At 37.3% G+C, this 13159-nt stretch overlaps 1 protein-coding gene across 1 annotated transcript; it reads right to left on the reverse strand.

Annotated features, from left to right (window-relative positions):
- Positions 1–1669: 1669 nt before the first annotated feature.
- Positions 1670–10898, reverse strand: LOC108683025 (reactive oxygen species modulator 1). The gene is made up of 3 exons (XM_018172303.2): positions 10814–10898; positions 4096–4240; positions 1670–2941 (listed from the first exon to the last, which is right to left on the reverse strand). The coding sequence occupies exons 2-3, from the start codon at positions 4230–4232 to the stop codon at positions 2833–2835; spliced, it is 246 nt and encodes an 81-aa protein (XP_018027792.1). The 5' UTR covers positions 4233–4240; positions 10814–10898; the 3' UTR covers positions 1670–2832.
- Positions 10899–13159: the final 2261 nt, after the last annotated feature.

Genomic DNA, 13159 nt, shown 5'->3' on the forward strand with positions numbered 1-13159 from the left:
CATAATGTTCAATCTTTCTTCATAGGACTTGCCCTTCAAGCCTGGAATTATCCTTGTTGCACGTCTTGAATCGTATCGTATCACGAGTTTTTGTATACCAGTGTCATATTCCTCCGCCGCCAGTGTAGGGTGGATGGTCGAAAATTTCCCACGTGAATTTTTGGAGTTGTTGTTGGGGTATGCGGCCTGGCATAATCGTGCAGGAGAATGACGTCAGGAGACAACAGACCTCGCCGTCGATTTTGAATTGCCTGCCGTAATTTTTTTAATGTTGCACAATATGCATTGGCAAAGATTGTGTCTCCACGGGTCATGAAATTGCTGAACAGTACACCTTGCCGATCCCAGAAACACTGGCGGCGGAGGAATATGACACTGGTATACAAAAACTCGTGTCACGATACGACAAATGCTTAAATTTGGCCGGAGATTATGTACAGAAGTAGTGTAATACATGTTTACATTTGTTAAAATTTACTTCCTTTTGTTCAAATCCCAAACGGGTACTACTTTCCGGATGCCCCTCGTAGATACTAGAATTTAGCTACTATATACTATATTCCAGGCTTGAAGGGCAAGTCCTATGAAGAAAGATTGAAGATTATGAAGCTTCCAAGCCTCAGTTATCGACGTCTGCGTGGGGACCTCATTGAAGTATACAAGTATACTCATGGTCTATACAAGGTCCCTGAAGGGTTACTAGAATTTGAAACAAGAACCAACACCAGGGGCCACGGCTATAAGCTAAAAAAATTGCGCTGCAACTTCACCACGCGACAAAATTTCTTCTCGCTTCGAATCACCGACATGTGGAACAGCCTCCCCGATGACATCGTTGGAGCTCCAAGTATGAACGCGTTCAAGAACAGACTAGATAAAGCTATGGAAAAATATATGTTCAGATTTGAAATGCCTAGCTCCTTATCGAACCCGGTGGAAGTCTAGTAGCTTCTTCAAACTATCGGCAGTCATGAAAATATCCGGTCAAATGACACGAGTTTAGATCTATGAACAAGGCACGAAATGGAAAAGAATCGGCGACAGGCCACATCAGGCCTACACTTCAGAGCCGACATCACTATGTTATGTTATGTTATATACTAGATTACTAGTCTGGATACTAAAACGACAGACTCGTAAGTGGAGGTTCATTGTAGTAGTAGACACCAGCCACGCTAGGCACCTGCCATGCCAGCCACGCTAGGCACCCATTCACACCAGCCACGCTAGGCACCTGCCATGCCAGGCACGGTCCAGCCACGTTCAAGGCAAGAAATATTTTGACCGCGACTTGACTGGCAGAGCACGTGATACGAAAGGAACTGAAGGCTGCCTGTGACAGGACTGAACATGTGAATGCATCTATAACATGGAACTTACAGTGACTGGCATATGCCGGGCACGTGTCCGGCAGTATGGTGTGAATCAAGCCTAATTCGTTATTGTAAATGCGGGATGACTATTAGCTTAGTGACACAATACACCGTTAAGAATTTACGGCATCATTCTTGCAGCGCGACTCAGATATCAATCTCGGACGTTCATCATCAAGGCTGCCTCAACAGGAGTTTCATCATTAGAGACGACTGTGCAGAAATGAGCTCGGAACGTATCACGCTACATAGTTAAAGTTTCACTTAGTATTTTGAAGGTTAAGGATGGGAAACCCAGCACTTAGACACGGTTTATTTGAAAACGCAAGTTACGGCTGGATGACAACAGAACTGTATATATATATTTACAAGTGACGTATGGCTGGTATGAGCAATATATAATGCGTAACGTAGCTCAAATAATTATGGAATGCTTCCAACCAAGCATAATAAAAATAATAAAGTTTTAGCCTAACACAAAGAAAAAAAATAGTACAGAGATTTGTCAACTGACTCGAATCGAAAATCTCAAAACTCCAGTTTCAAATTTTCTTTACACAAAAAATTGGTGATGAGGGCTAAAACTTAGACAGTTCATACAATTGATAAGCAACTTGATTCGAGAGTATAAATAATTGATACAAGGTTAAAGCATACGAGATAATGTTTGAAATAATATGAGCTGTACAAAATTAAGGGTAGCAAAGTATGCATTTAGAAACCCAGCTTTAATCTCGGTTAGGAAGATTCTATCTACTTAACTTGTGGCACTTTCGTCATCATGTCAACAACTTTAACATGCCGGTAATTCTACCTCACAAACACGCAGAAGTACTGACACCAAGTCAATTTCGATCCAATATCATCTTTTTCTACAAGTCATGACTGAAGTCACGCATAATTCAATCTCCCTCTTTTCCGCCAAATTTGAATTGAATTACACGGAGCTAAATATTATGCATTTAAGTTTCTGTTGCGCCTATCTGCTACAGTGAAAGAATTAAATGAAATGCACCAGTTACAAGTAATAGCGAAATTTAAGTGAGCCACTACAATTAGGCAGTATGTATGAATTTTTAATAAGCAAAAGGCACGACCAGCTACGATAGTTCACATACAAATGTTATGAGATTAGCACATAAAACAAATTGACAACATGCCACTTTCCACCTCGGTCGGTAAAGAGCTAAGTTGGTCGGTAACCTTGACAATATTTCTAAAGGCATTGATATTTTGTCATTTCCACAATGTTACAATCACTGCTTTATCCTGAGCATATCAATATAATATACACACACAGAAAGGCAATGAAAACCTCCCAAAAATTTGCACAGGCATAATTCTGCAAGTCCATACGTCGAGAATATAGGATAACAAATATAGCACCACAGATGCTTCATACAAGAACTTCCAATACGTAATAAAATGGCTCGACGCCATGGCCAGAGAGCATAAGTATTCAGCAGCGGATGCCGCTGCCAATAGCCATGAAGGTGCCAAATGTTCCGCCAGACTGTAGCATCACTTTGCCAACATTGCCCACCAGCTCACGACCTCTCAAGCCATACCTGGTAACAAAATAAAATTTGTTATCTGTCCCGTAGTTGCTTGACTGAATTAAACTTTCTTGAATTTTAATTTTCAGAAATGTTGAATTTTCAAACAGAATACTAAATCCCCCTTGCCCTCCAAAAAACGGCCAATATTATTTTTTGTCCCCAAAGCCTTCAGAATGAATAGTAACAAGATATAAGTCTGAGCTGCAAGAAGTCTCACTTTTTGGACAGAATGTAAGACTCAATCAAAGAGTGATCTACAATCTATCATTTTGTGATAGCCCAAGAGTTAAGCACTGATGGCTCAAATGCACAAAGCCTATTTCTTGTGACATGCTCACTGACAATTTCAGGCCAGACAGGAGGATTTGACCACCAGTTTTACACAATTTTTTCATGTAAGAAATCTTACAGCTCTTATATTGTATATATTTTTCAGATGTAATAGGAAGTATCATGACTTCATATTCACTGTGTTTCAAAAATTGACATTCAAAAATGGTTGAATGAAGTCCTGGTTTTTAGTATGATGAACAAGAGAACTGCCCACTTTCAAATTGTTTTTCCAGACTACCAACAACAAAATTTACAGACAAACCACCAATGCCATAGCCAAGGGCAGCCAACAAAATTTGATATTCTGTAGTTTAGTTCTACTCTCCAGACAAAAACTACATCATTGACAGAGAGGCAATTTAACTTAATTGCCTCAAATACAAACAGATAAACATAGCATTTTTGTATTTTGATTTGGCCATTGAGAGCTATTTTTGAGTAAAATTGGAGATATGATGCAAAAAAAATAATGGTTTGAATATCAAGTTTCAAGTTTAGGAAAAGGTGTTTGAGATTTAAAAATTGAACTCATGGCCACAATTAAAAAAAAAAGACAGTTGCAGCTTGGAGAACAGTTGCAGCTTGTCTTCAAAAAGACAGTTGCAGCTTGGAGAACAGATCATTTCAACACCAGCCAGCAAATAAAAATCATTATTATATTCTGGGATTTATTGATATGTAACTGTGCGTACCTGTTTATTTATTAGTATTTCTTGAAATCATACCCTGTTTGGAATCTCATACATATTCATACATGTAAAGAAATCCCTTTATTGATGACAATAAATAGAGATAAATACAGTTTTTGATTCATCAATTTTATCATTTACCTGATAGCAGTAAAGCCACCAAAGAGTGCTCCAGTTGCCAGTCCAACTGAAAAGCCCATCATAAAACCAATCTTGACTCTGTCCCAGCAGCTGGGCCCCTGGGATTGATACAAGCTTCCACTTGGCATGGCAGGCATCTCGGCAACTGAAATAGAATCCCTTCTGTTAATATTGTTTACATGTACACTCAGAGACACAAGTCTCCAAGTTCTTACATGTAGGAGTTTGTATTTGCAATAAAAAACAACGCAAGACTTTGCACGTAATAATAAAAAACACCAAAATGGCACGTTAAGCATTTCATGCTGTTAAGGCACAAGGTAAGCATTTTATGCTGCTTTCCATGCTTAACTGACAGCAAAATTCAGGTAACACAGGCTAGGAAACAAACTAAGGAATCTCAATTTTAATTGCACCATCTTTTTTTCAAGGAGTTTCTCTTATTTACAGGCTCAACTATATTTTTGCTGCGCTGCCACAAATATCATCAATAAAAGTTTATTTTGCCTATCTTGTGTAACAAAACATACCTAGATGCTAAACAAGAAAATAATTATTTGTGCATGCTCAATTGCTCTCCAAATTAAAGAGTCCTGCATTGGACCTGCAAGGACTTGCGCATGTTAATTGCTAAGTAAGTAAAGTAACCAAGCATGGAAAACATCTACCTTTACTCGAATGTCAATACAGGGCAGGGCACTGTAATGGTATAGACTCCAGTTCTAAAGAATATTTAGTACCGTCAACCGGGGCTACTCGGGACAAGCGGGGCTACTCGGGACAGGCCTCTGACACGGCGTAAAACTGTTGTAGTAGCAAAACTAATTGGAATATTGCAAAACTAAAAATAGTGGCGTAAACATCAACATTTTTCCTATCTATGTAGTATAAAGGAAGTCAAAAAATACTACATTTACTTGCTTTGAAAAATTCCTGAAAAAAATGGTGAAAAACTATATTTTGTAAAGTTACAACTGCTAAGGTATGTAGCAAAAAAAATATTTGCCATATTAAAAAATTTTACTTATGTAAAAGTTGCACCCAGGTGTTGCACCCAGGTGTAAAAGTTGCACCCAGGTGTTGCACCTCCCGGGGCTATTTGGGACACCCCCAAAAACGCATTTACGGTAGAACCTCAGTTAGCAAAGGCTCCAATTACAAAAAAAAATGATTAGAAACAAAGAATATTGATCACATTTTCCTTGCTCAGCAAAAAATTTCACTTATTGAAAAATTAGTGCATCATCGGTCATCAAAGATTGTGCATAGCATGTCATGTATAGAATTGTGCACCAGGCATCATAAAATGAAAAGTAATTGACCTAAACTATGATTTATTTCTCCAAAAGATACGTTGGTTGTCACTGAAACATTCCTTTCCGTTTCAGGTATGTTTTTCACAATCTTTTTTACCATAGTAAATTCACTTAACCCAATTAAAATGATGTGAAATTACGAGCCGTCCTGTAAGCTTACAGATATGAATGAAAAAAATGCTATAAGGCTGCTGATATGAATCTTGCAGTGGACAAGGTTGTTGTAAATGCTCAATGGCATGTTCAAGGATACGGTAATATCACATCAATAATATAATTGCACATCAATAATACGGTAATTAATGTATATGGCAATATCATATCAATAAAGGATAAACAAGTAAAAATCACAGAAAATGTCATTTATTCTACCTCTACATCATGTACAATGAAAGAGGAGGACTTCAGAGTACTGTTAGTAATGATGAATACGCTCTGCATGCTTCAAATGTTTTGAAATGAAGTTTTATTCCCATTGTCCCGAGTAGCCCCGACCGACAGGGCTACTCGGGACAATCTTTATTTTGCGTCTGGCATCTTACGAATAGCATATGAAATTTTTTTTAAAATGCCATTCGATAGCTCTCACAAAGAGCTATAAAATGAGCCTAAATTTGTTCATGAAATGTTTCATCATAAGAAGTTAACAGTTATTAACAAAAAACGATCAAATCTGTCCTGTCCCGAGTAGCCCCGGTTGACGGTAATCAAAATTGTTGAAAAAAATTATTAGAATTTTTTTGTAATACTCAATTATTCAGATTAATTTCATTAATAGCAAATTGTTTAATTCAGGATTATCACGGTCACGCTCATATTTTGTAGGTGAACTTTACGTTTTGTGGGGTTCTGCACCTGTGTGCGAAAGTTCTCGCGTTGTTTATAGTTTTTCAAAAAAGGAGAGATACGAGCAGGAGAAGTCAGATAGCGTCAAGAGAGACAGAAGAGATCATCAGACGTGAGAGGTTGGAAGGGAAGTTGTGCCAATTTTTCCCATGTCAAATTGTGAAGTCCATTCCTTTATGATACTACCCAATTGACGTACTGAATAGTTGAAATGATAATTGTCAACATCCACCTCATGCCAACTGTTTGGTGCAGTGATAATCATATAATGTTGCATTGCGCATAACATTGTTCTATCATCTCTAAATTTGTTTGTTATCTGCAACCCGTCAGCAAGAGAATCCTGAAAACAGTCAGCAAAAGAATCAGTTGTGCTGGAATTGAAATTAATACAGCTAACAATAGTGCCAGCAAACAGTTTCCCACAGGGTTGGCAATGATTAAATCAAAATCATTAAATCATGTGATTAAATCACTTGATTTTTTTATAAAAAATCATGATTTTTTTTTATTTTTTCATTTTTTTTTATTTTTTTGATTTTTTCATATTTTTAAAAATATTGAGTGGCAGTCTTTAATTTATATTGAGTTATTGTTATTCATGGTTTAGTATAAATGTACTATGAATGACAAATTGGTATATAAACTTGTTGCCTTTAGTGTGTATTAGGTTCCAATAAATGGAATGTTTTTGGTACAGAGGCATCAAGAGTGTAATACATTTTACGTAGCTAAGTAGCTTAGCTAATTCTTATAAGGCTATAAGTAGTCTAACTATTTGACTATTTGTTTTATATTGATTACAATATATAATTTAAATGTGTTAGCTAGTTTATACAGGGTGGGGCAAAACTGATTGAACAGTTTTGAGGCAAAATAAAAGAGTAATGGAGGTACATTAAGAAGAAAGTTTATTTTCCTCATGATAGCATAACATACCATTTAAAATACTTATGTTTTGAAAATAATATCAGGAAGATGGGGTTAGTTAGCTGCATCACACTGTTGGAGTTGTTCTCGGAAGTTTCCTAAAGCACGTTCACACATATGGCAAGGTATGGCCATAACCTCTGCTGCAATAATCCGTTTCCTTAGCTGTGGTAGGGTGTGAGGGCGACTTCTGAACCCCTTTCTTTTAGATGTCCCCAAAGAAAGAAATCGCAAATGCTCAAATCAGGTGACCTTGCAGGCCACTGTAAATCACCCCTCAGAGACACCAGACCTATGGGAAACATGCGTTTCAAAACATTGAGTGACATTCAAGCTGTGTGAGCTGTAGCCCCATCCTGCTGGAACCACGTCTCTCAATGCTTCATTTTCAACAATGTTTTCCATCATGGGCTGCAAGAAATTTTGCAACATTGCAGCATAGCAATCGGAATTCACGGTCATGGTTACTCCCTCCTCTGAGAACGACTCCAACAGTGGGTTGCAGCTAACAGCCCCCATCTTCCAGATATTGTTTTCGAAACATAAGTATTCTAAATGGTATGTTATGCTAACCTCTAGGAAAATAAACTTTCTTCTTTATGTACCTCCATTACTCTTTTATTTTACCTCAAAACTGCCCAATCCTCAACCTCTAGGAAAATAAACTTTCTTCTTTATGTACCTCCATTACTCTTTTATTTGACCTCAAAACTGCTCAATCGGTTCTGCTCAATCGGATTGTATTGAACTTTTAGGCAATTAGAAAGACAAGTATTCTAATTGAAATATTTAATTTAAATCTTTAAATATGTGAATTTAAAACTAGAAACAAAACAATTACAATTATAAGACTATATATAAAATAATTAAATGCAGTGAATGGATATAAAATATTTGAATTGTGGCATTATTGTGCACATGTTTATTTCAAACAGTGTTAGCTTTTCTCATAACTTAAGTCTCGTTTCAAGTCGTATGAGGTTTGTTTGGTTATCATTCAGTTTATGTTTAGTATTGGTTTATTGGTCTGAATTAAATGGGAACAGCGCAGTCAGTCACTCAGTCACTACTAGTCGGTGTGTATAGAAGGTAGAGTCTGGTAGATTTATAGGACATAAAACTAGTAGATCTATTGATAGTGCTGTGCACTGTGCAAGCAGCTACCTATCTGTTATGTGACTCTTCAATGTTTAGGAGATCTGCATTCCTGAAGTGTTTTTGTATATTGAAGCCAGTTAAATGGTCAATATTTAGCTTCTTACCTTGCTCCATACAAACTTTACAAAGCTAATGAATAGACTTATCAATATTTGTTTACCCGAAAATCCCTAAGTGGTAAACACCACCTTGGCCTGTTGGCCATTATTGGAGGCAATAAGTGCCCTTTTTAGCCATCCATTATGATCCATATACTGTTATTGTTAGTAGGCTAATTGCAACATAAAAAATAACACCTCAAAAAAGACAAAAAAGCTGAAAAAATCAATAAAATCAAATAAATAAAAAAAATCATGAAAAAATCAAAAAAATCATTGATTTTTTATTTTTTGGAAAAAATCAAAAAAATCGCCAACCCTGGTTTCCCATGAGACAAGTTAGGAAAGGAATCCCTGGCATTCCCTGGACGCCACTGTGCAGAGAGTGAATGAATAATTTGAATATTGCAAGATCTTTGGCGACGCTTCAGTTGCAAAATTTATGCCTTCAGAAGATCTTGCCGACACATTTAGATTGAAATTCTTTCATTTAATATATTTGTCAGTCTTCGGGCTTTGGCCAACTATTTAAAAAAAGTAAGGTTTCTGGTATGTCGGATTGATCAGTATGCAGTGAAGCTTGTCCGGAAATCAGTTGCAATGAGTCCCCTCCAAAAAAATGTAAACATCAAGTTTACGATTATGTAGTTGCGGTCACATTAGAGTGGTCAGACTGCATTATCACATGTTCAGTTGACACTTGCAGTACAATCGGACTGTTTTTAGGGTAAAATTAGTTATTTGGAGTAACACGTGCATGCAACCTCATAAATAAATTCGTGGCTTGAAAATAGTTTTTCATTACTCAGCGTAAATGGCTTTTCATTATAAATTACCCGGCAACGCATCATAAAATTACCCGGCAACGCTTAGGGCTTGAAAACCCATACATTGGCGATGCTGCATCCATCCTCTGCACCATGGCCTGGACGTCAACCATGGTTGCAGAGACGGCGTAGAGACGTAACAGTTAACATGTATGTCATTGAACGACTGAACGTTTGTACGTTATTTGCCAATAGTGCTTTTTAGGAGTTATAACGATCTTGTATTAGGGTTCAAATGTACAATTCAGATTAGCCCATTTATTTATCAGTTTATCCCAGACTGGAATAATGGGCAGGAGTCACCCGTACAAGAGCAAAAACCACCCGTCAACGAGGGTCAATTTTACCCGTGGCCATGTATAATTTCACCCGTAGCCAATGGCCATGGTTTTCTTCACCCGTGGCCATGGATAAATTTAACCGCGCCCGTAGAGCTACAATTTCAACAGTAATGGCCAAAAGCCCTTAAACAGCACATCGCCAGAAAAAATTCATTACATGTAAGGCTGTACTGAATTCGTCGTACCTTCTTTCACAGATAAAGTCACTCACTACACTCAACAAATGCAAGCATCTGTTGCCGTTTTGGTGGTGTCTCTCATAATGCGGATTACGGACACGCGAGCCGGAGCAGCTACATCAAACCCTTCAGTAGCGAATTTTTTNAACTAAGCTGTCAAGATCATCTTGCAATTGCGCTTCATTTGACACATTCTTCACTGTATTATAAACTTTTGTGTAGTCGGCATACATGGAGCACACGCTGGACACTACTTCTGGCAGATCATTTATAAAAGCAACGAACAAAATAGGCCCCAGGACGCTTCATGTTTAAGAATACGCGGCCATTTGACCAAGTTGGATACATACGGCCCTGCAAATTGAAGGCGGTATGCTCAGATGTTAACAATAAACAAAAGAAATACGATAATAATAAATATAACAGTTTCAGCATTTATGAGGCCATATGCCTGCCGCCTATTCTTAACAATGCAGAACAATCACACGCTATTTCGTAAAATTGCCCGAGAACAGTAAATTCTTACCCGCGATTTTCGAGAAGCACCCGGGAGGACGAAAATTGCACCCGCGATTTTACAACTTCACCCTTGAAGAGCCTATTTTTACCCGCGGTATTCTAAAAAATCTGCCCATTATTCCTGTCTGGAGTTTATCTTAACAGAAAACGATCCGTGCAAATTAGGATGTGTTTTTTGCCAAGTTTTTTCCATTAAAATATTAACTTCAGATTCTTTCATTGTGCACCTCATATTACTAGCTAATTTACAACGCAGTGTACACTCACTGTACAGTAGACTTCCGCGATTACTGTCAGTACATCACTTTATGATCACTACATCTGTTACCTGTACATGGTAGGTAGTGGTTCCCCGCTACGGGCCTACGGCACAGGCTAATTGACCAATTCTTTTACAATAATCTATATCGTTTCATAATGTATCAAATAAAAGACAAGTTTTAACAACTTATGTAAGAAAAAATCTTATCACGCCTTAAATACTACTATTCGAATAATACTCACAGACACAGTCTCAAAGACTTCTGAACGAGAGCTTAAATTTGCAACGTGAAAATTGTAAACAAGATGAGAGTGAGAATAGGAAGTGATGTGTCGGAGAGAGTGGTCTCTCAGGAACCTAGTTGATAAAAGGTGTTCATCACACAGATAAGATATCCAAATCAGTAGAATCGAAAACAGTGAAGTAGCAATCAATCTTGTATTTGTCAATTGTACTTACTAAAATACTGACACTCATTACCTTACTTTCAAATTAATCACCTTGTTACCGCACAGAAAATTTCCTATTATATATGACATAACACAACATAGTTGTGTCGACGCTGATGAAATGGGCGCGTGGGCTGTCGTCAGTTCTTCTACTTTTCATGACTCGTCTACAGACTATTTAATAACTGGCTCATGACCAGATATTTTTAAATCTGACGTTTGTTTTAAATAGCTATTAAACTTTCACCACGTCCGTAGGGGGCTAGGCATTTCAAGAACGAACATATACTTCTGCACATCTGTGCCTAATCTGTTTTTGAACGCGCTATTAGTATTACTCGGAGCTTCAACGATGTCATCAGAGAAGCTGTCTTGCATGTCGGTCATTCGCAGCGGAAAGAAATGTTGTCGCGTGGATGAATTGCAGCGTAGGTTTTTAATTTGTATCCATGGCCTCTAATGTTGGTTCTTGTTTCAAATTCTAGCAATCCGGCTGGGACCTTTTATTAACCATGAGTATACTTAAATAAGGCTTGGAAGCTTCTTAATCTTTCTTCAGAGGACTTGCCTTTCTAGCCTGGAATTATCCTTGTTGCACGTCTTTGAAAACTCTCGAAAGATTTTTGTTTTTGTCAAGTTTCGGTGACCACTCGGCGTTTCCAAACTCTAGGTTCGTGCACACGACAGCAACAAACAACAGCGCTTCTGTTTCTAGGAACTCGTAGGAATGTAGTATCAGTCCCAGCATTTTATTGAATTTATTAGATACCCCTTCGATATGCTTAGATATTTTCAACTCTTTGTCGACATCAACACCCAAGTCTGTTTCCAGTGTCGAGTGCTCAATCATTACTCTCTAATTGCAACCATGTCTTCTCGCACTGTAAGCTTGCTGTTCATTTTACAACACTTCTCTTTAACTTCACTTCTTGTTGTTTGTTTGTCTGCCACAAATCTCATAATCAATATTTAACACACTTCTACCTTTCCAATCGATCTGAAATTTTGCACACTTGCGTAAAGTTGGAGACAATGCATGAATCAATTGACAGAATAAATAATTTTGAAAATTTAAAAATATTTTTTTCCAATATTAAAAAAATTGACAAAATAATTTTGTCAGCTACAAATCTTATAATTGATATTTGACACACTTCTACCTGTCCAATTGATCTGAAATTCTGCATACTTGTGTGAAGTCAGAGGCAATGCATGAATCAATTGACAATAATTAATTTTGAAAAAAATTATTTATTCGAAATAAAATTAGAAATTCTTTGTACATCTGTAACGTTGGAGACACTGGATTCTTTAGAAGTGTTGTCTTTAAAAAGTAATTTTCAAACGTATATTATTATTTTTAGCAAGGAGAAACACTTTACGTTCGTCAGCATTAAAGCGCAGGTGCCTCGTTTCAGCCTAGTAAACTAATCTAAGAATTAAATTTATGACCTACGCCGTGCACCCTTTTTTTCTACGGTTCATTTTTGGTATCTGAAACAAATGAGACACTAAATTCACTTCAATTCCTGGCATCTTCTACCAATCTTCTTAATCTCGTCTAATTTGTAGTGCAACGTAGTCAAAACTGAAGAGAAATCAGCCTTCTGAAATCATGCCAGCCTTTTATTAGAGGAGATGCAACAAAAATATAAGCAATTGATTGATAAATTTTGAGCCAAAAAAGTTATTTTTGCTAATCATAACATGCAAACTCAACACGTAGAATGTAAGTTATACTCTATGAATATAATAACTTATGTATTGCATATATTCCTTCATTCTTCAGACCTCAAATTCGTTTAAGTTCAACACTTGAAAATAAATTAAAATAGTAACAGTCATTTAAGGGCAGGTGGCCCAAAGGTTACAGTTCAGTACCAGGATTGGAGCAGAGAGGCGCGGGTTCGATCCCATCTCTGTGCGCCGGTTTCTGGTCAGAATCGGCGAGAAGGTCGAGCGGTTATAAGCACAGCAAATTTAATTGGAGCAATGAGTTGCGAGTTCGAGACCGCAACAAGCTGTGAATGTTTTACAATGTTAAGAATCGGCGACAGGCCTACGGCCTAATAAACGCTGATACAGCTATTATTATTTATTTATTAAGTGTAGACATTGATTTGAAGTTGAATATATGAA

The sequence above is a fragment of the Hyalella azteca genome, unplaced genomic scaffold, assembly GCF_000764305.2.
Source record: "Hyalella azteca isolate HAZT.00-mixed unplaced genomic scaffold, Hazt_2.0.2 contig15624, whole genome shotgun sequence".
NCBI classification, from domain to species: Eukaryota; Metazoa; Arthropoda; class Malacostraca; order Amphipoda; family Hyalellidae; genus Hyalella; species Hyalella azteca.

Excerpts from the sequence above, each read along its gene's own strand:
- LOC108683025 (XM_018172303.2), bottom strand. The coding sequence starts at position 4,232 with ATGCCTGCCATGCCAAGTGGAAGCTTGTATCAATCCCAGGGGCCCAGC. Across the intron at positions 2,942-4,095 it reads GGTGGCTTTACTGCTATCAG|GTATGGCTTGAGAGGTCGTG; the intron begins GTAAATGATAAA and ends TTTTGTTACCAG.